General features: G+C 35.1%; 1 protein-coding gene across 1 annotated transcript in view; it reads right to left on the reverse strand.

The window, feature by feature from the left end:
• LOC123242136 (aldehyde oxidase-like) overlaps positions 1-26,044 on the reverse strand; it is a 104,795-nt gene that overhangs the window by 59,385 nt on the left and 19,366 nt on the right. Inside the window, exons 7-18 of the mRNA XM_044669665.1 lie at positions 19,924-20,013; positions 18,310-18,390; positions 17,581-17,725; positions 17,282-17,374; positions 16,021-16,172; positions 15,747-15,840; positions 14,842-14,951; positions 12,832-13,016; positions 11,008-11,170; positions 6,519-6,611; positions 5,704-5,873; positions 4,609-4,735 (exon numbers count right to left, since the gene is read on the reverse strand). Coding sequence (XP_044525600.1) covers positions 4,609-4,735; positions 5,704-5,873; positions 6,519-6,611; positions 11,008-11,170; positions 12,832-13,016; positions 14,842-14,951; positions 15,747-15,840; positions 16,021-16,172; positions 17,282-17,374; positions 17,581-17,725; positions 18,310-18,390; positions 19,924-20,013 — 1,503 coding nt within the window. The remainder of the gene's footprint in view (positions 1-4,608; positions 4,736-5,703; positions 5,874-6,518; positions 6,612-11,007; positions 11,171-12,831; positions 13,017-14,841; positions 14,952-15,746; positions 15,841-16,020; positions 16,173-17,281; positions 17,375-17,580; positions 17,726-18,309; positions 18,391-19,923; positions 20,014-26,044) is intronic.

The following is a 26,044-nucleotide window of genomic DNA, read 5'->3' on the forward strand; positions in this document are numbered from 1 at the left end:
TTCTCTTCAATTTATTTTTGACTCGGACACCAAATTAATATTCTGAATACAACTCTGAATGTGAACTCTCTACATGTATTTTCCTGGATAAACATTCCTAGTTCCTTCCACTGATCCTGACATGATATTTACCATCCCAGCCACCTTCTCTCAGAAAATCTTCAGTGGTTCTTGAGAATAAAATGCATAATTCTCATCCTGATATGTAAAACCATCCAACAATCTGACTCCCAAATCTCTTTCCAATCTTATTTTATAGTATTTCCTTTCAAGAACACCCCATGTTGTAGCCAAACTGTTTAGTCCTTGAATTCAACATGTCACTTCTTATTTGCTTATCTTTGTATAGGCTACTATTTCTTCCTCACCTTTGCTTCATAGAATCCCTAAGTTTCCTTCTATACCCAGTTTAGATGCCTCATATTCTACTGGAACCCTTTTCTGATTGCCCCAGTTCTTTGTGCTCCCTCTCAATATTATCTTGAATTTATTTCACTGTGCATCTATTATACCCACTACCATCATCATTATCACCACCCTCAATAGAAGATAAGCTTCTTGAAGGTAAGGACTGCTTTGGATTTGTCTCCGAATCTCCAGGGCCTAGAACAATGCCTTGAACTTAACAAAATATTTAACAAATACTTGTTAAATTAAATCCAGTCTTATCTACAAAAAAGAGGATATAGGAATGTCTTAGAGAAGTAATACAATTTACCACAGCAGCTATATGCTAAATCACACCCCTATTCTTTCTCTATAATAACAATCTTTTATAACCAAACTTTCTGACAACAATGAGTCATTAAGACAAAACCTTTTTATCTCTTATGAGAAATATGTCTGAATTAGCCAGGTAAAGGTGCATTACAAGCCTAGGTGACAAACTTCTGGCCTAGAGTTTAGTGTATTTTGTTGTTCAGTGTTTCAGTTGTGTCCAACTCTTCATGATCCTGTTTGGAGTTTTCTTGGCAAAAATAATGGAGTGGTTTGCCATTTCCTTCTCTAGCTCATCTTACAAATGAAAAAACTGAGGCAAACAAGGTTAAGTGAGTTTCCCAGGATCACACAGCTATTAAGTATCTATGGCCAGATTTAAATTCAACTCTTCTTGATTCCAGGCCCATCAATCTATCCACTGTGTAACTTAGCTGCCCCATAAATCTATTTTATTCAGAACATGTTGAGGGATGAGGAACAGAAAGGATAGAATGAGGTGGATGAGAAGAAGCCATTGTCTTGTTCTTTTTATTAACTTTGGCTCAGCTGTCTTCTGAAAAGCTAAATTTACTTTAGCATATTCTTCACATTTTTCTCTTCTTCTTTCCTCCTCCTTCACATTTTCTTCCTATTCCTTCTCCCTCTATTCTCCTGACTAAACATCCCTAGTTCCTTCCACTGATCCCGAGATGATATGGTCTCCTGTCCCTTTACCATCCCAGCTACCTCTCACCTCTCAGACATGATTCTTTTCTAAATACAGCCTAGCTTTGTGCTAATTTATGATGATACCTTGATATTTCCATAAATCACTATAGTATCATCACAACATTTTTTCCAGTGTACCTTCCTATTTGTGATGGTTCTGGGGCAGAGAATAATCAAAGGACATAGTCACTGTCCCTTATGAAATGTAAAAATGAACAATTCATACCTCAGAGCACTTCACTGGTTTGATCACTGTCACATTCCATTTCATCCACAAAGCAAGCATTCCAGAGGCAACATCAAATAACTCTGTTTTTTAGTTAATATTCACTTAGCGCCCACAGTTCTCTGCTTACTCTGCCAAAACACCTTGGCACTGTCTCATGGGAATCACGGTAGTTTCTATTTGAGGTAGGTTTAGTTCAAGCTCCACTGATTATTAAAAATCTTTTCTTGCTGAGTCTGCTTGCTAAATTGGGCCTTTCCCTAATAGACAATGAATTAGATACCAATGAGAACTCTAATGCCTATAGTGCTCAGAGATGCCTAAGAACTCCTGCAATGTACTTATACATACTGAATATGAACTAACATCTTCCCAGGCCAAAAGACTTTGCAATACTATTTTAAAAGTCAGTACTAAACTACCTTCTAAACTACTGCATCTTCATTAACACCAGGTCCACAAATAGGTCTTCAGATACTAGGAGTCAAGTGCAAGGTCCATGTCTAAAATATCTTCCGGATGTGCATCATCCACCATCACCTGGGATTAAGCAATGATACTAGCAAAAAATGTGAATCTCATCAAGATCTTGGAGTCAAATACTGATCCAGATATCTAAATTAAATTAAGTCTTAACCTCTTCTTTTTTCAGAGAATACAGTCTGACACCACCTTTCATCATCAGAGAACTTGTAGGTTGGACCTCTCACCAATTGGTGCTGTGAAGAGTGAATCAAACTTTCTTTGTCTATCAATTAGCAATTTTAAAATTAATCAGTCAAAAATTTAAGCACCCCTACTTAACACTAAGTAAAAGAGCTCAAAAGTCACTTACTAAAGTGGGTGACAATTCCAGAGGCCACTGATCACCCCCTGGGCAATGCTAAGCAAATTGTAAAGACTGCAATTAGTTCTCCTAAAGTGGAGGAAGGGACAGGAAGTGACATGGAAAAAAAGGACTATAAAAAGTCCTGAACTTTCTGTCCTGGGGGTTTCTCCTGGTGACTTGGCTTTTGGAGGTGGCTTTGGATTTCACCTTCAACTTGGACCTTGACTTTGGCTCTTGGACTGCTTCTTGGAGGACTGCTCCTGGATCTTCTCCTTTGGACATCGTCTTGATTGAAGGAGTAGCTGGCCTTCCTTTCCTGGCTTCTGGAGAGATTAGTTCCAGAGAGGCCTTCCTTTCCTGGAGGAGATTGCTTTGGTGGAACCCTTGCATAAGACACCACTGGGTCCTCTGGCTGAGGGCTACCAAACCCTGCCGGGGCTGAGTCAGACACTGGAGCAACGTTTAGTGTGATAGGCTAGACATTTTCTCTACCCTCTTCCTACGTTTCTCTACTTTCTCACTCTTTCAACCTCTTTGTAAAAAAAGCTACTAAAATTCATTTTGACTTGAGTTATAATATTTTAAATTGATCACCAGAGTATTACTTTAGAATTCTCATATTTAGTCAAACCCTAAATTAAATTTCTTATGGTGCTTCTCCATCCTATAGCTAACAAACTCCTACTCACTCTTCCCCTAATGCCAGAGACTCAGCATCACCAACTGCTGAAATGAAAGCCTTCTTTTTCTATGACCAAAACACTTCACTTAGTCCAATCTACTTCAGGCATCTGGCACTCCCCAGTTTCTTATTTCTATTGTGGCTTTCGAAAGTCTTGTCATGTTCTGTTTTGTTTTGTTTGGCAAATTTCCCTTTCCTTGTACTTCTCATTCTTTATCCATATACTATTTGGTGGAAAGCTACCCTAGGAAGACATTGCCTCACTGGTCACAATCTCCAGAACTAAATATTTCTTTTCTCATGTTCTCCCACAAAGTCAGCCAGAAGGAACAGGTTCACTCTGCTTTTCTATCAACTTCCAGAAAGCCTTTTTGTTACCATTTCTCAGCAGCTCCTCCTTCAATGATTCATTCCATCCATCTAGTTCAGTAGTATCAAATTCAAATAGAAAAAGGTTTCCTATTGACTTTGAAAACCACAAATTAACATTATTTGCGTTATATTGTGTTTTTCTTTTGTCAAACATTTAGTCCCCAATTACATTTTAATCTGACTCAATCTGTACTTGTGAATTTTGCTGCCACCTGCAGCCAAGATCACTCAGTACAGATGATTTTCACTCATCTAACAGTCTGAAGACATTTTCCCCTCCACACTTTAACAGTGAGTTTAATTTACTTGACTCATAGTTGTCTTCTTTACCCCAAACACTTTTTAATTCTCGAGGACTTCAATAGACATGTTGGAAATAACTTCAGAAATAACTGACCTCCCAGTACATATATCAAATGTACAAATATACAAATAAAAGAAAATATATTTTTAATTACCATGACCTACAACTTAACTCTAATTCAGTCACCCATGAAGACAGTGTTATCAATTTGGTCATATTATCATTCAAAACAGTATCACCTCCATGATCTTGATCTTCCTCTCATACAGTCTTCTGTTCTTCTATCCATTTCTTTGTCTTATTCCTCCTACACTTGTTCTTCATTCTCTCTAGATGTTCATCTCCTTCATCCCTCCTTGTTCTCCAAGTCTCCTACCCCCTCCTCTGGCCTCATTTTTCCCCCTTTGATTTTATCTCTGTAGTCAAATAGTTGAACTATTTACCATACTCTATGTGCTTAATATTTTGCCCTCACATCCTATTGCCATTTACTCCCTGCCAAACCACAAGTTAGATCTTCCAACTCTAAGATCACATGTCTTTATTTAAAAACAAGTATTATTTTTATATCACTTAAATAGCTATGTGGAAAAATTATTAATGGATTTTGTCTCATTCACAATTTGATTACAGAATTTCATAATAAAGATTCAAATAATGTTGGAATTGTTTGGCAATGAATAAATTTTAAAGAGTTATGCTTTCTTAATGTAAGTGATGTTAATTGGGGGGGGGAGATTTAAAAGCAGACAGTAAAAGCATTGTACCTCATTAGTTGCCAATATTTCCTCAGTCTCAAGAAAATCTTTGAAGTTGTTTACATCTTGAAGATCTTTACCTGTCAGAACATCAATTACTCCTGGTAATTTAAGGGCCTCTGATGTATCAATAGACCTAAATTAAAAAATAAATAACAATGCTGTCTCAGAGAAATATACATGAAATATGAAAATTATTTATAATATAGTCATTCAAAGATAAGGTACTAAAGGGAAGATGCACCTAACAATTTTGCAGTCAAATTATTTCCTTATTGCCCTGAATGAGCTCCTGGCTAATGACAAGAGAGAGCATTTTGGGGAAAATGCCCCTTTCTATCGTTTGTCCCACCAACTTTTTTCCATCTTGTCAAAGACAACAAAACAGTGGCCAAGTTGGGTATGAGTAGAGGGTTGAGAGGGAAAACCTTCAATTTTATCCGTTTAATTTCTACCCCACAAAATATATATGTATATATATATATGTGTGTGTGTGTGTGTGTGTGTGTGTGTGTGTGTGTGTGTATAAAAGCAATGAGCTTTAGGAACTAGTTAAGCTGACTAAAAGTAAGTCAAAGAATCATATATTTAGACATGAAAGGAAACTTAGAGATCTACTAACTAAATGGCAGATTTAGAATCAATTTATGAAAATTACAGGAAGGCAAATTTCAGCCCAAACAAGGAAGGAGTTCCTAACAGAAATATTCCAAAAGATAGTTAATTTTATCTTCATTGGAATTCTTTGAAAAAAACCTTTCAGATGCACCTATCAAGGATGTCAAAGGATCCCTACACTGTGGGGGAAGTGGGGAAGAGATGAAATAGACAACCTATGATGTTTCTCCCGACTCTGAGATTCTTTGATCTTATGACTTTAACTCAAGATCCTTCATGAGGAATGTTGAAATTATCTATGACAAATCCTAAAGTCCAGTCTCACCATGAGCTTAGCTCACATTGACAGTCTGAGCAAATAATTTACCCTTTGTCTCTTTTGCCCTTTTCTTAAAATAGCAGGGCACTTTCATTGGCAGCATTATTTTGGAGGTTAAATGAAAACGCAAACTATTATTGCTTTCCTCTAATCATGCTGTTACTTACACAATCTTGGCATGAGCCCTTGAACTTGTTACAAAGGCCAAGAAAAGTTCTTGCTCCAGCGCAGGCATGTCATCACAATAAATGGCTTCACCCGTTGCATGTTTAATACCAGAAAGGTGCATGATGGGGCGCCCAATTGGATCTTGAGGAAATTGTTTCTTATCTACCTTCTGTTTAGTAAACAATTATTTATACAATCAATAAAGAAAACAGCCATTCTTTTCATTTTGCTCCTCTTCTCAAAATAACAATAAGTAAACCCACACTAATTTCTTCTGGTATTGCAAGGCATCACTTCCAACTTCCTTCCCTTTCTGCTAGATACCAGAATCTTAAAATACAAGACAAAAGTATTATAGGATTCAAATCTTATGGAGATGACATCTGAGCAGAGATTTCACTACATTTTAGAGATCTAAGGGAAGTGCAAGTGTTTGTGTATCTGTGTATCATTCTTGTAAATAATACCTTAAGCAACTGGTTTTTTTTTTGTTTTGTTTTGTTTTATTTTTAGCCAGAGTTTAAACTAATAAATATTACTCTCTTTCCTTTCACTTAGCTCTTATCCCTATTTGATGACAAAAAGTTTTCGCATGTAAGGAATGGAAATAGGACTTAGACAAAACCCAGAAGCCACGTTGGCAGCACATGTAAAGAAACAAACTCCTTCAGCTGCTTTAAGACAGAATTTTTCATTTCCTGCAAATCCACCACCTTATTTCCAACCCATATTCCCCCTGCAGAACGAAAATGGTAATGCACGATCCTCACAATCCATGTCCTTCACACTTTGGCATTGGAAAAATGTCACTCACCTGGTACCTTAAAATGGTCTCATAATGTTTGGAATGGAAATCTTCTAAAACACTTCCATACTCAGATGGTAAACAAGGACCAAGAGCAGGGTTCTGAAAGAAAAGTAGATCATCATTTTTAGGGTGTCAAAATAATCTATGAATAAAGTCTAAAATTACTTAACAGCCAGAAGTTCTACTCCAAACCTAACATTCAATTCATCCTCGTCATCATCACTAGCAAACATTCATTGATATGTTCTCTGTATGTAGGGGAACTGTGGATAAAAAGAGTCACAAAACACAGGCCTTGCCCTCAAGTAATAAAAAAACAATTTAGCTAAGAAGGCTGAAGACAAAATCCCAGAACATCATAGACTGCCTGGTTCAGTTCTTTCATTTTATACATTAAAAACCATCACTATAGAAAATTAATACAAAACAATACAGTATATGCATATTGTTAAAGAAGCTTTTATCACTAACTCTTAGCACCTCTTTCATTTCTTAAGTGATCACTTTTTTTTAAATAAGAAATGAAAATTCCAAGTCAATACAGGCAATTTTTCAAAGGAAGGGAGCTAACCATTACAAGAAGATTATTGTATGTTCATAACTGAAAATGTGGAAAAGTATAAAAAGTACTAGATTTAGAAATGAAGGGGACCTGAGCTTGAATCCTATCTTTGGTACTAGTTATATGATGATGGAAAAGTCATTTAATTTCCCTGAACCTCAATTTCCTCATCTGCAAAATGGGGATAATAGCTGCTCAGCAGAAAGGTAGTAGAATGAAGCAATCATTGTTAGCCATAGTCAACATATTGATTTATTATGTTTTAACTCCGTGTCTTTATAATATTCTCTTATAGGCAAGTATGATAATCATTGAGAAGAAGCAAGAATATATATATTTTTTAATTTTTTTAAACCCTTAACTTCTGTGTATTGGCTCATAGGTGGAAGAGTGGTAAGGGTGGACAATGGGGGTCAAGTGACTTGCCCAGGGTCACACAGCTGGGAAGTGTCTGAGGCTGGATTTGAACCTAGGACCTCCTGTCTCTAGGCCTGACTCTCAATCCACTGAGATACCCAGATGCCCCCAAGAATATATTTTTAAGAGGATTAATAAAACATTTACTTTGAAAATAAACTTTGGAAAAGAATACCTATAGTACTTACTCTTATGGGTTGATACACATATACACACATATATATATATATAATGATATATTTATCAATATAATTGTCAACTCTTATTGTTTATGTTCTATATAGCATGCAATTCTGGGTTTATTAATAACCCCTTACTTCATGCTGAAGCAAAGCTCTATCTGTCTGTATATCACTATTTTTTAGGTGATACTCCATGTCTACAAATGATGCAATATTATAGTCTGAAATTTTAAATTGTGGTTAACTAAGAGGCAGTGGAAAGATACATGGGAGAAATAAATAGGGTGAAGCATATTACCAAAGTAAAAATGTATACCAGATGAGTCATAAAAGACAGTTTTTAAAGATTGTTGTAGGAGAAGGGGAGGCACAGTTAGGTGGCAGAATCAAGCCTAGAGAACAGGGATTCTAGATTATATACTTCCTAGATGTGTGACCTTGAGCAAGTCACTTAACCCCCATTGCCTGCCCTAGTCTTTACCATTCTTCTGCTTTAGAACCAATACACAGTATTGCTTTTAAAACAGAAGGTACAGGTTTTTTTAAATAAAAAAAGAATGATTGTAGACAAATTACTTAAATTCCATGGGGCTCAGAAGTTTTCTCATATGCAAAATAAGGGATGGTCCCTAGAAGATATCTTCTACCTCTAAAAATCAATGACCAGGAAGTAATGTATAACACATGGTCAACCACTATACTTCCCCAATTCCCAAGTAATGTTGATCCAGAGCACAGTGGCTGTTGCAAAACTCCAAAGCACATGATATGTTTAACAAAGTAAAAAAAATATAATCCAAGATAAATAATGTTATTTTATGGTTTTCTAAATCAATATGCACCTGCAGATTTTTTGAGTTTTACACAACTGATCTAGAGGATAGCTTCCAGAAGACTGGATGGACCACTGTAGAGGATTTCTGGGAGGATATAGGCAAGAGTTGAGGAGGAGGATAAATTAAAATGAGTTGTGATCTGTAGTGGGTCCATCTCAAATCAGTAATAGATTATAAAAGAATGAGGATACTATTTTTCTTAGTTTTACCACAGGACAAGGGAAAAGGTTTTAATAGTAAGCCATGAATTGGAATTTTATAGAAATGATTTTATTTCTTTTTTTCCAACCAATATGCTTATTTTCAAATTTATTCCTCAAAAACAGTCTATGTCACTACTTAGTAAATGTGAACATCTCTGGGCTTCATTTTTCCCACCTCTATTAGGAAAATAACACTTTTTTACTGCCAATCTCAAAGAACTGTTGGTAGGAAAAGAAACAGAAAAGATAAGAAAGCCTAGAAGCAACTTGGCATTTCTAAGTCAGGGATCAACTTTGAGAAATAATCACAGTGATCACAAAGGAAAAGGGCCTTGAGGATAATAACAATATTCACATTCATATAAAACTTTCTAGTTTAAATAGTTTCCCTTCCAATCAATCACCGTATAAGAGAGGTTGGTTGGTTAGTTGTCTTCCTTTACACTCAAAGAGGATCAAAATGACATCACTACATTGGCTCAATGTACAGTGCGTCCAACTGTGACTGATCAGACCAATACAAGAGGCTTTACCACAGTTCAGATACAATTAGGCCATATAAATCAGTCCAAATATGACTATTCACCTCATGGATTAAAAAAAAAACCCTGAGGCTCCAAGATGTTAAATGGTTTATCCAAGCAACTATCAATAATATGTAAATAAGTCTTGATTGATGACACATGTTAAAACCAGTGGAAATGTGCGTTGGATATGGTGGGGAGGTGAAGGGGAGGTGAAGGGGAAAGCAAAAACATGAATCATGTAATCATGGAAAATTTTTCTAAAAAAATAAAATATTTAAATCTTAAAAAAATAAATGGTTTATCCAAAACCATGCAAATAATAAATATCTGAGACAAGAATTAAAACTGAAGTCTTCTGATGCCATGTTCATTCTACTGCCTCATTCTATACGATTATCTAAGATTATAATGATCCATTTCCTAATGGAAGTACAAAGAAATGAAACTGCTAGTAAAGAACAGAGCTAGGTTTATAATTCAAGATTCTCAAATCTCATTCCAATGGCTTTTCCACTACACCACATCCTTAGCATCATTCTCATACATACAAGGGAAAAGAGATTCAAGGTAAAAAAGCAGGGAAAAGGCAGTTAGCCTGGGGTTCATGAACACATTTACCTTATAAAAATCTTTTGGTAGCTGTATTTCAAAAATTTTATAATTCTAAATATGTTATTGTATGCATTTAAAAAAACATTATTCTGAGGAGGAGACTTGCCTAAACTGCCAAAGAGTCCATGAACCAAAAACTCTGATATAGATGGACCTGCCCAGATCAGTCACCATTGCTGATGATGGATCACTTGTGTTCCCTTTGTATACTAAAAGCAGCACATCATTGCAAATAAGCCAAATATGTAAATAATAATAGATGACATTTATATTAGGAATAGCATATCACTGCATTCAAACCATATGAATAAATAATTGCTGTTTAGTAGTTTTCAGTCATGTCTGACTCTTCATGACCCTATTTGGGATTTTCTTGGCAAATATACTAGAGTGGTTTGCAATTTCCTTCTCTAGTTAATTTTATTGATGAAAAACTGAGGCAAATAGAGTTAAGTGACTTGTCCAAGGTCACATAATAAGTGTGTGAGACCAGATTTGAACTACTTAGGTGCTCATAAATAATAATAGATGGTATTTATGTAACATTTTGAGGATTTACAAAACTCATTGTACAGTGTATTTTATTTCGCTTAGTGAGTTTGGCACTACAGGTACTGCCAATCCCATTTTATAGATAAGGAGACTGAGACCAAGAAAGATTAATTGACTTGATCATATAGGTAATATCTGAGACAGAAAACAAACATACTTTCTCTGACTGCCATTCTTTCCATTTTATCATACTACTACTTGGTTGAAAGAAAAGATATATTCACACTCTTAAAGAGCACCACATTCAGGAATAAAAAATAAAATTATTGACTTTTTTAAAAAATCTGTTTGCACTACAGAAAGCAATAAGTTTTGATGGATGGCACATAGATGTCCACTAGCTGAAGACCAAACCTTGACCTTGGAAACAGCACATTAGTTATAGAGCAAGTACATGATTTTTGTACATGAGTATGATGTGTCCTGTTTTGCCCTCAACATTCTAAAGAATATTGGTTTAGGAAATTCTCGCCATATTTATATATGAAATGAGAAATTTTCATGTGATAATCTTATCTAGTAAGCCACAGAATACTTTCTTCACTGGCCCTAAACAAATCCTTTCAGAAGAAGGAAAGCAATCTAAACACAATACTAAACTTACCATCATCTTCAGAACCTGCAACACTTCTATGTAGAATTTGAAAAGAAAACTGACAATGAGGGACCTCTTGTATTCCACCTTTCCACCAGGTGCTGAGGCTGGGAGGAAAAGTTCCTCTAGTACCAATCGGCAAGCATCACCCAACATCTCCTCATTCCAAGCTCTATAAGAAATAGATTTTTAAAAATTAAAAAGTAGAACTCCTTACATATGTCCTTGTCCTATAGATTCAGATAGTCTATGGAACAAAGCATGGTTCCTGTCATTAACAACTAGAGGCTGTTAGGATTATGATTACATTATGTTATATGATAAATCTATGAGATAAGTGTTAATACCATTTCCCTGACCCTTATAAGAGGATCCAAAACAAAAATTTTAATATGCTAAAAAGTAGTTGTCTAGCTTTCCCTCTCTCTCTCTCTCTTTATTCCCTGTCTTTCTATGTACGTATTCATATTTTGCAAGCTATATATAAATTGTATATTTTTTCAACCTGATATATTTTCCCAGGGCAAAGAATACAGATTTTATTCATTTTACTTTCTCCAAACCCATTATTGGGAAACAGATTGATAAACACACACTTATGGAGCAAGTAGTAGGGTGCCAGGCCTGGAGTCCAGAGGACCTGGGTTCCAAATCTGGTCTCAGACCCTTCCCAGCTGTGTGACCCTGGGAAAGTCATTTAATGTCAATTATCTAGCCCTTATTGCTTAGAATTGATGCCAATTCTAAGACATAAGGCAAGGTTTTTTTTAAAAATCACATATTGGTTAAAAAAATTCTTTGTATTCATTTGCAAGACAGACTTAGGGTACACACATATGCACACAGATTCCAGAATGGTGGACAGGGGAAATCACTGGATTTGAAATTGCAGAGTCCTGGTTAAAATTTTGCCTCTGCTACTTACTAGCTGTATGAATTTAGGAAACTATTTAATCTCACTAAACCTGATTTTCTTTATCCAGCAAATGAAAGAATTATCCCAAATGATCTCCAATGTCATTTCCAACTCTAGAGATTATGCTACTATCACTATATGAGGTTGACGTCAGGCTTTAAGAAGACAATTTCATCCATATATAACAATGAAACCTTAACTGAATTGTATACATTTTAGTGTAGATTCCACGTATATTTTTCCTGGTAATCACAGAGAGAAATTATGGCTTTGATGAAAGGGAAACAAGTTCAAATACTATAAGTGGCTATACATCTACAGATAAGACATTTAACCTCTTAGTGTCCTAGGAAACTACCTCTGTTTTACAGCTGAGTTGCAGGTCTACAACATTTGCTAGAATGTAAGGAACTGTTTCATTTTTATCCCTCTTATCTGCAGAACCTAGTACAGTACCAGGCACAGGCAGGGATTGAGTGGTGGAAAAATTTTGACATCAGAAGAGCCATATACTGATGAACACTTAAGACTGAACTGAATGAATGAATGAATGAATGAATGAATGAATGAATGAATGAAGTGTTATTGTACCCATGTCCTACTCTGCTACCATAAGTGATCATGGGTTCTCAACAGCAATACCACTAAAGTGCCAGCTTTGGAGGATCCTACCAAGGTATTGAAGCGTGAGCCTATTCCTGTTGTATAAAGTCTAGCTTTGTGTGGCATAGGTCCTTAGCAGATGCTTGGTCCCAGGAGCTCTTGCAAGTTGTCTAATAAGGGCTGAAGGGGCTGTGCAGACTGTATCTATGAGAGAACTACCCACACAAGTAAGACTTTTGAAGCAATAAAGGAGTCTATATTCCAATAAACTTGAAATTTCCCATCATTCTAGGTCTATGGACATCATACTGTACCTTCCTGTGAGTTTCTGGCAAGATTTCTTAGCACATACAGTGGTGGAGCCAATGCCACCATAGAAAATACAGATATCCCTAATGATATTTGTGTCTTCTTCAAAAAAGACTCTCATTCCAGAATTGACAATTGCCAGGGCATTTTGTTGACGTGGAGCTTGTCGAAAGGCTGAGATAAATTCCCACTAAAAACAAAAATTAAGCAGAAAAAAAGCATAGAAATTGCAGATTACTCAGGATCTAAGAATTTATACATACACATGATCTTGCTGGATGATTAGCCATCAGGCTGGCTAGTAAAGTTTAATTTTTAAAAATAAGCTTCACCTTCAGAAAATCATGCATAGTTTTTTTCTTTAATCCAAAATTGGTAAAAAAAATAAAAAAGAAAGAAAAAGAAAAAAGAAAAAGTAAAAGGTGTTAATTCATTTTGTAAAAAAGATTCTTCACTTCACAAAAAAGAAGTCATCATCACATATGTTCTTTAGATATCCATCTTCCACAGAGGATACAAAATATAAATGGTACAATGTAAAGTGAACCCAATAGACTTGGATTTTGGTCTGGTTCTGCCAATAGTTAGCTGTGTATCTGCGTTTATAAGGCAACTCATCTTCATTCAACAATGTTCCTCATTTCAAAATGATTATTAGACTGAATAATTTTATTTCTGAGCAATTTTTCAGAATCATGAATAACAGGATATATCAATATGACACCTTTCCACCTCCTCTTTCTAGCAAGGAATAACTCAATTTCTCTTAACCTGCCTCCCTCCACTGATGTATTCCAGATTTCCTCATGTCCCAGATGAAGTGGGGAAAGGGGAGGGAATAAATATTTATTAAGCACCAATTATGTGCCAGCCATTGTACTAACTGCTTTACCAGCTATCTCATTTGAATCTCACAACAACATGGGTGATAGGTATTATTATTATCTCCTTTTTATTGTTTTTTTTTTAAACCCTTGTACTTCGGTGTATTGTCTCATAGGTGGAAGATTGGTAAGGGTGGGCAATGGGGATCAAGTGACTTGCCCAGGGTCACACAGCTGGGAAGTGGCTGAGGCCAGATTTGAACCTAGTACCTCCTGTCTCTAGGCCTGACTCTCACTCCACTGAGCTACCCAGCTGCCCCTCCTTTTTATTGTTAAAGAAGCTGAGGCAGAGATTATGTGGCTTGCCCAGAGTCTCACAGCTCAAAAAATTGTTTAATACCATCAAGGCTGAGAACTTCAGGGGCTTTCCGGCCTAATGAGATGTCCCAGGCTCCACTTAAAGATAACACATATAGTCGATAGTTTAACATAGGTTTTTTATCTACACCTGGAGGCTTCTAAGGCTTTTGTTTTGACTATAGTAAAAATTCTGCTCTCTGTAACTGTGGGAAACTTTCTTGGGCTTTTGGGGGAAGGGGATCTTTAATTTCCTGTATAATAAATTGGTGACTCCAATATACCTCAGAGCATTATGAGCTAACAAGGCATGCTTCCAATCTGTTTCGTTCTTTACATACGATGACCACCCTAGGCCACTCAGATTAGTCTCTGGTTATAGAGCAGGATCTCTATATTTATATACATTAATAAAAATCTTATTTGAAGAATGATTTGTTTATGTCCACCTCCAGGGAAAGAACTGATAAACAGAAATAAGGAAGATATAGTTTTATATATACACATATATTTTTGTCAAATGATGCCTTCTCTAAATGAAAGGAAGGAATTAACTGGGCATTTTAATGTAACAAACAAAAAAATTTAAGTTAAAATAGAAAGAAGAAACAGGAATATGGTAACAGATAACAAATTTTATATAAATGATTATAACTCTGAAAAGGCTGAATTTTGCAAAAGTTAATTGTTTGGCAATGTTTTCTGTAACTGAGCTTTTCACTAATGAATACAGGAAACTTATCATATCTTTTCCCTCCAAATTAGGTTTGATAAGTGAACAAGCCATCTATATTAGGCTTGTTAGTAAAACCAAGAAGTTGAAGCATTCATTACCTTTCTAGAATAGGGGATGTTCACTGAGACCAAGATTTCTTCAGGTCTGAGATCTGAATTTCTTACTCTCATAAGAAACTGGTCGTTCAAAGGAATTTGTCGCTTTCCATCTGTTGGGAAAAAGATAGCAATTTCTACAGATTCCCTTCTGTCTCTCTGTGGAACAGACCTCTGATTTTATTCAGGTAGGGATCTTGCAGTAAGGAATTCTCTCTACTAATGAAGATGGATGCTTTCTCTAAAACATATAGAGCAGCCTAGGAGCACTAAGAGGTAAAGCAATTTATGCAGGGTCACACTACCATTAGCTACCCATGATCCTGTACCCTAATTAGAGACAAGAATGGATAGGAATTTGTTCAAATAGTTTGGGTAATTCCTGGATGAGGAAACTCTTTCTACCAATTCAGGTCAGCACCTTCTCTGTTTAGAGCACAGAGAAGTAAAGTGAATTTCCCATTGGTATGTATCAGAGTTCCAGCTTGAAGTTTAGTTCCCAAAGTCACCCAGTAAGTATGTGTCAGAGTCATACCTTTGAGGTCAGCTCTATCCACTACACTTAAAAGGAAATAGAGACTAGATCAATTTAGGGACTGAAATACAGACATATCTATCCAATCCAGAGCCTGTGAGATAGTGATTATTTTGGACTTGGCTTAAATTGAAGGTCCTTAACTTGTGGTCCATGAATTTGTTTTCTTAGCTTAATATTTTCATAACTGTACTGCCAAAGGGGTCCTTGACACAAAAAAAGTCATCTTTCATGATGATTTAGGTACATCCTACTTGAAAGCAGGAGGTGGAACTAGGCTAGATAATCACTTGGCGTTCTTTCTTGTCCTATCAGTCTGATTTATCAGAGCTCCCCACTTCTGATACTTTCTATACCCTTTCTAATAACTTACCTTTTGAAGCCAGATTAAGGGTACAGTTACCCACAGCCAGAAGGGGATTCAGATCTGATGTTGAATGTCTACTGATGACATTGCCCCCTAAAGACTTTGTAAAGACAAAAGTTAACATCTTTATTCCATTACTAATACATACTTAAAAACAAATACAAAAAGAATTAATCAAAATTTGAGAACCTATAGTATCTCTTCCTCATCAAACCAAACCTGTTGTCATGTAGTGCTGATAACAATCACATCATGAAGTTTATCAGGGAAGAACACTTACTGCCACATTCCTGATCTGTGATCCTGCCAGAGTCTTCAGATGCTTTAAGAGAGCTCGGTATGTCTGTGTCTTCTCTCCTGGAAGCTCCAAGACCATATCAGTAAGGACATCTTTCAACTGGGCCAGGCTACACCCAGCACCTATTGTTAGCCCTGAAATCAAAATGTTTAAAATTAATAAGATGAAAGAATGTTAATTACCTAATCTAGTCATGGGACTCATTTTACAGTTTCAAGCTTAGGATATGAAAAACTAAAAAACTATTACGGTGCTTTATGCTATCGATTCTCAATCCTAAGCAAGAGATGAAGCATCCCAATGAAAATGGAAAAGAATAAACACTTGGTAGGCTAAAAAATTATCTGACACTACCTACTAGGCTGATCAAGTTAGTTGATATCACTTAGCCATAATAAAGATTCCCTTAATAATGAAATGATTATTATTTTGAATAGAGAATAACTTAGAATTTGTCAACTTCTAGAGAGAAGAGGGGAGCAAGGAGAAAAGAGTCATATCCTTTGACCTAGTCATTCTACTTCTGGGCATTTACTTCAAGGAAAATGGAGTCAGAAGGAATGTTTTGAACAGTTAGCAGCACTTTTTGTGATAGTAAAAGGTAAAAAACAAAAAGAAAAAACTGAAAACAAAATGAGTATCTGCTGATTAGAGTATAGTTGAAGAAATGGTGTTATATGAATTCAAGGAAAATATATATTTAGAGGAAATGATAAATATATAGAATTCAAAGAAATATGAGAAAATTGATTTGAACTGATACAATGAAATAAGCTCAACCAGGAGAACTACATGCACAATAATTAGAAAACCATAAAATTAAAGCAACATTAAAAGACAGCCAAACTCAATCAATTAACTGTAATGATCAATCTTGGTTTTAGAAAAGAGCTAATGAAACACTCTTCCTTCTTTTTTGGTAAAGAAGCAGGGTCTATAAGTGCAGCAGGTAGTGGTAAATGCTCTCTAAGGTGGTTTTTGTGTCATACTATTTTGCTTAACTGCTTTTGTTTGTGACAAAGGTTGATTTGATGGAGGTATATTGACATATGGGGAAATGACATGCAAAAACAAAAAAATAATCATTATATTTTTGTTAAAGAAGAGTCAAAACTAAACCACAATTTTCTCTTCAAACATAAATAATAGCTAGCAAAACTCATACTTTTACTTCCCCATAGGCAGGGTAAAATATGTGGTTAATTCGTCATAAGCCAAAAAAGCAGAGAATCTGAGAACTCACCATTCTCTGTATAATTTACAACATTCAGTTCTGCAATTCTATCAGGAGAAATGATAACAGGATGAAAAATCCCTTTGAACTTCATATTAGGTCCTAAAGGGATGAAAAAAATAAGAATAAACCTTTAAAGAACCAAGGTGATTGCCTATCTAATCATGAAATCATGGAAACAATTGTTGGACACCAAAACACAGGAGTTCCATTGTTTCCTTTGAGATTGAGAACATTAAATATTTGAAGGGTTGTTCAAGATCTTTTGATCATTTTCACATGGAACAAGCTCCCTGGTTTCTACATACCCACAGTGGTGTTTCCCATGACAACTGGTGCATCTGGATACTTGGCTTTCACTTCCAGAAGATCTCTTAGTGTTACAGGAGAAATCCAGGTTATCCGTTCCCCATAGAAAACCCTAGTTCTTTTAAGCTGTTTCTCAGCCATCATCTAGTGGGGGCAAAAAAATCAACCTCAAGATTATCTTGTGATTTACATTTCTTGCCTCTGTTTTTCTGCTCTATTTTTGAACTGTTCACCATCTTCAAAGGAGTAATGAAGGTGAATGGTAATTTAGTAGCTTGGCTCTCTCAAGGATGCGAAAATAAAATGTTAATTAAAAATATTAGGCCAAAAACATAACAAATTTTTTTTTCTGTTTCAAGATCATATACCTACATAGTGCCTCATAGTAGCATTTTCAGTTAGTGTACTTCTTGAAAAAGAAAAATTTTCCTATATTATGATATAAATAGGTCAATAATTTCTGAGAAATAATCCTATTATGTGATAAAAATGGAAGTAGGGAATATATAGATTTACTCAAATTGTGGTTGCTCTATTGGATGATATAATGACATTTTTCATAAACAACGATCCATGAATTGTATAGTCTTTCTTCCCTTTGCATATTGAACCAGAATGTTGATTATTATTCACCTCCAATAAAGAACCTAGAAAATTACTCATTGCTTCAACACCATGACACCTCATCATGAATTCCTACAGCATGAGCAAAACTGTGCTTAACTTACCATTAGTTCAGGGGGAAATATAAATTCCTGGGTAGGATCCAATGGCAGAAACTCTTCTTCTTGAAAGGGTTTTTGACATGTCTTGAAAGAGAAAATCCCAGTGGTTACTTTTAGTATTCTAGTTGGCTATGAGTAAAGAATGATAAAATAAATTCCAACACTACAGCATTGATGCCAAGACGTTTCCCCTAATTGGCCACCTCCTTTTCATCTCTAGATGCATGAGTATAGGGATGGCACAAGGACCTACAGGAAGTACCAGTCACAAACAAATAGCACAGACTGACTGATGGGAAATTACTCTGCATTTTGTAATCTTTCCTATCTCTCCCCTTTTACTTTCTGTTCCTCCCCCTAATCTCCTTAATTTTGCTTTGCTATGCAGTAACTTGCACATCATACCTATTAAATAAGTATTCACTGGACTGAATTAAATTACTTTTGATCCTCTCCTCTTCTTATCTTACCCTTTTCCCCTTCTCTAACTTTCTGTCCACTATTCTCTTACCAATTCTATCATCTCTGCATGATGAAGAAATGATAACAACCATAAAAAGAAAAAGAAAAGCTGAATAAGAAAACAAATGGCTAGGAGAAAGGATTTAGAGTTACAGAATCTTACAAGAGTTACTTTACTATCTTGTCTCCTTTTGACTACAAACTGATGGCAAGGATAATGGTTTTGCATGGTGCTGGCTTAATAAAATGAATTTCAAAGAATTATAATGAATGCAAATGGAAAGATTTGTCATGTGGTTTCCCAGCTGAGGTTTGTGTCCAAAGTTAGCCAGAAGTCTCAGACTCACTCCTTACATAATTGAGGAACCTAGAGGAGTAAAAAGGCCTATTTCAATGTCCTTTAAAAAATCTGGAGCATGCTACCAGTAAAATCAAAAGGGTCAAATACTTTCCCATTTAGTTATAGCTGCCACGGAGTAATTGAGAAAAGTGTATAAAGGGAAGAAAGTGATTAGGGTTCTTGAAAGAAAATTAAGTAATCTGAGTCCTTCTTGTCACTGAAAGAGGTTAGGAAGCAAAGCAGAAAGGAAAAATCTCCCATATTCTTATGCATGAAGCAATTTGTAGATAATGCCATAAAATGAGCTTGATGTACTAACTTAATGCCTTTTGAATTAACAATTAAATACAGCATTGAAGGGACACTTTTATAAAGCCTTGAGTCTATGGAAAACTGTAGAAGAAACAAAGGTTCTCTTCTGTACTCTATTGCCTCCTATTCCGTGATCTTGCCCCAAATAAGGTGCCACCAGTCCAGCACTCTTTCTTCTTCCTTCCTATCAAAACTACCAGATCTCTTCGGAATAAAGACTAATAATTTTGATAGAAAGAAAAGGAAAGAGTGTGTCACTTTAATAGTCAACAGAGACATTATATTTTCCCCAACAGAGGGGAATTTGTATTTCAACAAGAAATAATCCTTTAGCAAAAAGAAATCTTCCTCTAAGAAGGAAAGAGAAATGTCATTGGGTTAGGAAACATTACTGAATCCCATCAAATTACACTCTCTAGGCAGCCATCTCCTCTACCTATTGGTAAGGCAAGCCTAGCTGTGATCCTAGGGTGATCTTCAACAAAAGTTTTAACTTAACTCACCCTATTTCCTTGCTCAGAATCTAGCAATTCATTTTCTTCTTGATCCAAGCAACAGACGCCATTTTCCTTACTCTGGCAGCAATCAGTAGCCTGGGGGAGTGGAATAAAAAATAAAAGTAAGTTACTACTGATCACTAGAAACCTTAAAGGAAAAGAATTGCGGTAATGATTAATAATTAGAGACTTCTCCATCATATTCATAAAGCATAATGCATAAGTGGGGGAACAGTGTAATGGATGGTAGGCCTGGTTCTAGTACAGATTAGCTTTTTGATGGTGACAAAATCATTTAATTTTTCTCTTCTCCAAACTGACTGGTCAAGATTAAACCATTAAACTAATGATAAGAGTTCTAGATCACAGATCCAGACCATCTTCCCCCACCCCAAAAAAAGGATTGGAATTTCTGATTCTTAGAGAGGAGAGAGATGTATTTTAGCCCCTATTTGTTTTATTTCGATTTTAATAGGAAAACCCTTCTGACTAAGTTTACTATTTGACATCCAAATGCTAAGTTTTTTTAATTACTCAGAACTGAAATGACCATTTAATATTAGTGGAAAGACATGTGGTAGATAGAGCACTGGATTAGGAACAAGGAAGGCTTGTGTTCAAATCCTACTTCTGACAAATACTCTGGTGGACCTTAATTTCTCAGTGTGCTCTCTGTAGTGAAAGGTTCTACCCCTGCACCCCCAATAAAAGGAACCCTCTACCAGTGAAATCCTAGGTCTATTACTGATCTGATTCTAGAAAGATAAATATTTAGAAGTCAACTGGGTACATGGTTTTTCTATTAGAGCCAAAACATGGCTAAAGGAGTTTGTTTTTGTTTTTATTTGGCCATTGTATACACAGCTTGGCTCAGAAATGGGTGTTACATAAAAATAGCAAAGTCCTTAGTTTTAAAATTGCCTAATAGTTACACTTACAAGAAATGTTACATATTAAATGGAATAATCTGAAATAGGATTAAAGTCCTCAAGGAGCACAGTTCATTTCTCCTAATTGAGTAATCTCTGATTTAGACTTGAAAGAGATTATTCCTAACCTATGCCAAACTCCTACTACAAACCCAGCCTTTTGTTTACCCTTTCTAACAATGCTATTGAATCTCCCACCTCTAATGCTTTGCATAGCTATCTCCTTCCTCACCTTCTCTTCTTAGAAACACTAGCTCCTTTCAAGGTTTAGTTCAAACACCACTTCCTTTAAGAAACCTTTCCTGAAGTGAAAAAAGGATGCCAATTGTCACCACTATTATTTAATATTGCACTAGAAATGCTATCTTTAGCAAATAGAGAAGAAAAATAAATTGAAGGAGTTGAAGTAGGCAATGAGGAAAATAAACTATCACTTCTTGTGAATGATATAATGGTATACTTAAAGAATCCTAGAAAATCAACTAAAAAGGTAGTTGAAATAATTAATAACTTTAGCAGAGTTGCAGGATACAAAATAAACCCGCATAAATTATCAGCATTTCTATAAATTTCCATCAATGTCCAGCAGCAAGAGTTAGAGGAATTCCATTTAATATAACTTTAGTCAATATAAAATACTTGAGAATCTTTTTTGCAAGACAAACACAGAAATTATATGAACACAATTACAAAACACTTTCACACAAATAAAGTTAGATCAAAACACTTGGGAAAACATTAATTGCTTGTGGGTATGACAAGCTAATATAATAAAAATGACAATCCTACACAAATTAATTTACTTATTAAGTGCCATACCAATCAAACTATCAAACAACTATTTTATAGATATAGAAAAAATAATGACAAAATTCATCTGGAAGAACAAAAGATCAACACTATCAAGGGAAATAGTAAAAAAATATATGAAGGATGGGGGCCTAACAGTACCAGATCTTAAACTGTACCATGAAGCAGTAAGCATCAAAACAATCTGGTACTGGCTAAGAAATAGAATGATGGATCAATAGAATATATTAGGGGCAAATGACCTTAGCATTCTAGTGTTTGATAAACCTAAATATCCAAGCTTTTGGGATAAAGACTCACTATTTGACAAAAGCTTCTAGGAAAACTGGAAAACAGTATGACAAAAAAATTAGGTTTAGATCAATATCTCACACCCTATACCAAGATAAGTTCAAAATGGGTATATGATTTAGACATAAAGAATGATACTATAAGTATATTAGGGGAATATAGAATAGTTTATCAGATCTATGGAGAAGGAAAGAATTTGTGATCAAAGAAAAGATAGAGAACACTACAAAATATAAAATGAAAAAATTCGACTATGTTAAATTAATAGGGGTTTGTACAAACAAAACTAAGGTAGCAAAAATTAGAATGGAAACAACAAACTGGGAGGAAATTTTTATAACATATTTCTCTGATAAAGGTCTCATTTCTCAAATATAGAGAAAATTAAGTCAAATTTGTAAGAATCCAAGTCATTACCCAATTGATAAATGGTCAAAGGATATGAATAGTCAGTTTTCAGATGAAATCAAAGCTATCCATAATTACATGAAAAAAATGCTCTAACTCACTCTTGAATAGAGAAATGCAAATCAAAAGAACTCTGAGGTACTACCTCATACCTATGAGATGAGCCAATATGACAGTAAAGGAAAGTGATAAATGTCAGTTGGAATGTGGCAAAATTGGGACACTAATGCATTGTTGGTGGAGTTATGAACTGATCCAACCATTCTGGAGCTCAATTTGGAACTGTGCCCAAAGGGCTAAAAACAATGCATATCCATTGATCGAGTAATACCATTACTAGGTCTGTATCCCAAAGAGATTTTTTAAAAAGGAAGGAAAGGTACTACTTGTACAACAATATTTACAGTTGCTCTTTTTGTTATGGCAAAGAATTAGAAATTGAAGGGATATCTGTCAATTAGGAAATGGGTAAACAAATTGTGGTATATGATGGTAATGGGATATTATTGTCCTGTAAGAAATGATGAACAGGATAATTTCAGAAAGAGCTGGAAAGACCTACATGAATTGATGCAGAGTAAATAAGCAGAATGAGAACATTGTACACAATAAGAGCATTACTATGGAATGATCAGTTGTGAGAGACTTAGTTACTCTCAGCAATACAATGATCCAGGACAATTCTGAGGGACTGATGACAAAGAATGCTATCCAACTCCAGAGGAAGATAAGTCAGAGTCAAAATGTAGATCAAAGCATGCAATTTTTCACTTAAGTTCATTTGGGTTTTTTTTTTTGGTGGTTTTGGTTTTATATGATTATTGTCTTACAAAAACTCAATATGGAAATATGTTTGCACGATAAAACATGTATAACCCAGATAAAATTTCTTGCCAGCTTTGGGAGGAGGGAGGGAAAGAAGGGAGATAATTTGGATCATATAATTTCAGAAAACTTATGGGGAAATTTGTTATTACATGTAATTGCTAAAATAAAATACCTTCATAATAAAAAAGAGAAACCTTTCCTGATTTCCCTAATTAAGTACCCTACTCCTATAACCCCTCTTCAAGCACTTTGATTTCTTTTTGGTATAATCCTATACTTATTAATCTTTTTTAAAAATTTATTTGTTGGTTTGTTATATCTAAATTCCCAAGTATCTCTCTCCATTCCTCTCCTACCACATAGAGAAGGCATAATTTGACCCAGAAAATATATATGTATATAAAAACTATGTCTTGCTTGTTTCTGTTATCAGTCTTTCTCTGGAGGTGAGCATACACAAGTCATTCTTCAAACAATATTTCTGTTGCTGTATATAATGTTCTCTTGATTCTGCTCTTTTCACTCTTCATAATTTCATGTAGGTCTTTCCATGTTTATTTTCTAATTAAACTTCTTGTCATTTCTTATGATGCAGGATGCTACAACTTGTTTAGCCATTCCCTGATTGATAGGCATCCCCTCAATTTCCAATTCTTTGCCACAACAAAAAGAGCTGCTATAAGTACTTTAGAATATATATATATATATTTTCTTTTCTTTTCCCTTGATCACTGTGGGAAATAAAACTAAGTAGTATTAATTACTAATAGTTATTGTATCTCCCAAGTAATCTACCAACAAGTATTTATTAAGTACCCTGCTGAGTGACAAGATCCTGTGATATGTATGTATGATACAAATTTAAAAAATGAAACCATTCCTGACCTCAAAAAACTTAATGCTATCTTGAGGCTTGAGAGGATCGAGGGCAGTTGGGGAGAGAAAAGAATAACATTCAAATAAATAAGTATATGTGAAACGTATACTATTCTATACATATAAGTACATACAAAAATATATAAAGTGAATAAAAAGTATGGAGGGAGGAAAATTGGTACTCAAGGAGGATGAGGAAAGGCTTCACATAGAAAATGACAACGGAACAGAGATTTGAGGGAAACAAGGAATTACATGGCACAGAGATTAAACAGGAAATGTATGCGAACTCTGTAAAGGAATGGAATTAGGAGAGAGAGTGTTTCATGTGAGAAACAGCCAGAAGGCCAGTTTAGCTAACAATAGAGTATATGAAGAGTAGTAATATATAAGGCTAGAAAGGTAGGTTGGAATCAATATGTAAAAGGTATTGAATGTCAAACAGGGGATATCACATTAAACATTAGAGGGGAAAAGCAAGCCATTTTATGGAGCAGAAGTGTTGACAAGGTCAGACCTGTAGAGTAGTGAGCTAGTGAATGTTTAACAACCAGCTCTCTGGGAGAAAAAAAAGGCATACACAACATTCTTTTAAGTTTAATTTGTATTCTTAACATTTTCCTTGTAATGTTATTATTTATCAACAAAATGATAAATCATTTGCTGATTTCTGAGATGTAAAATGCTCTTGTTTGAAATTTAACAGTCAGCTTTCTCAAGCCAGTACAAACTGGTTCTAGGACACATGGACCTGTATTCTAGGATATCAATTTGTTAGCCGTTCAGAGGATGGACTGAAGAGAGGAAACACTCGAGATGGAAATATCTATTAGGAAGCTATGTCAAAAGTCCAGGCAAAAAGGGCTGAAGGCATAAGTGGGTGGCCTTGTGAGTAGAAAAATCAGGACAGGGATAAGAGATATGAAGATAGAAAGACAAGATTTGGTATCTGATTAGAAAGTCTGTGGGAATGAAGGAAAGTGAAGAGCTGAGGATAGTTCAGAGGTTTTGAAACTGATTGACTGAAAGGATGTTGGAACTCCTGTAAGAGAGGAAGGAATTTTCTCACATGAATTATTTGTATCCCCAGCAGATAAATTGTGGACACTCAGTAGGCATTTAAAAGTTACTTATTGACTGATTGATAAAACATTGCTATACAAAGGATTTGAAACAAAAATAGCAGAACTAATATGGTAGAATGATCAAATGTGATAGATTTTGCTACTATCAGCAATACAAAGATCCAGGACAATTCTGAGAGACTTAGGACAAAGAGTGCTATCTACATCCAGAGAAAGAATTGATGGAGTAGAAATGCAGATGAAACATCTGATTTATTACTTGTTTATCTGGGTATATATTGGGGGGGGGTTGGCTTTATAAGATTATTCACTCACAAAAATGAATAATATGGAAACATCTTTTGCATTATAATACACGTATAACTCAGACTGAATCACTTGCCAGCTCCAGGAATGGGGAGGGAAGAAGGGAGGTAGACAATTCAGAATATACAATTTTGTAAAATTCATGTGGAAATTTGTTATTAATATTTTTAAGTTTTTTAAATAGCAGAGCCAAGCAAAGAACTAAAAATAAAGCTGTGACCACCTTACCAGTATTAAGTGATTAGGGATTCTACTAAAATGTCCCAAGTTATATAAACTGTATCATAATAATAATGATAACTTTTATCAATTTATGTTGCCATAGCACTCAAAGGTTTGTAAAGTAACATACATACATTTTGCAAATGAATATATAGGCATGTGTGTATATACATAAATATACACATATATAATTTGATACTTCCTTACAACCTCCACTTATGAGAAACAGCCAGAAGGCCAGTTTGCAAATGTTATTATCCCAGTTTCATACATATGACAAATAAGGTCAGGGAGGTTGACTTGCCTACAACAATACAATTAAGTATTTTTCACTTGGATAATAATAATGGATCTGTGTTCTACTCATTTCTT

This window comes from Gracilinanus agilis, chromosome 3 (genome assembly GCF_016433145.1).
Source record: "Gracilinanus agilis isolate LMUSP501 chromosome 3, AgileGrace, whole genome shotgun sequence".
Taxonomy (NCBI): Eukaryota; Metazoa; Chordata; class Mammalia; order Didelphimorphia; family Didelphidae; genus Gracilinanus; species Gracilinanus agilis.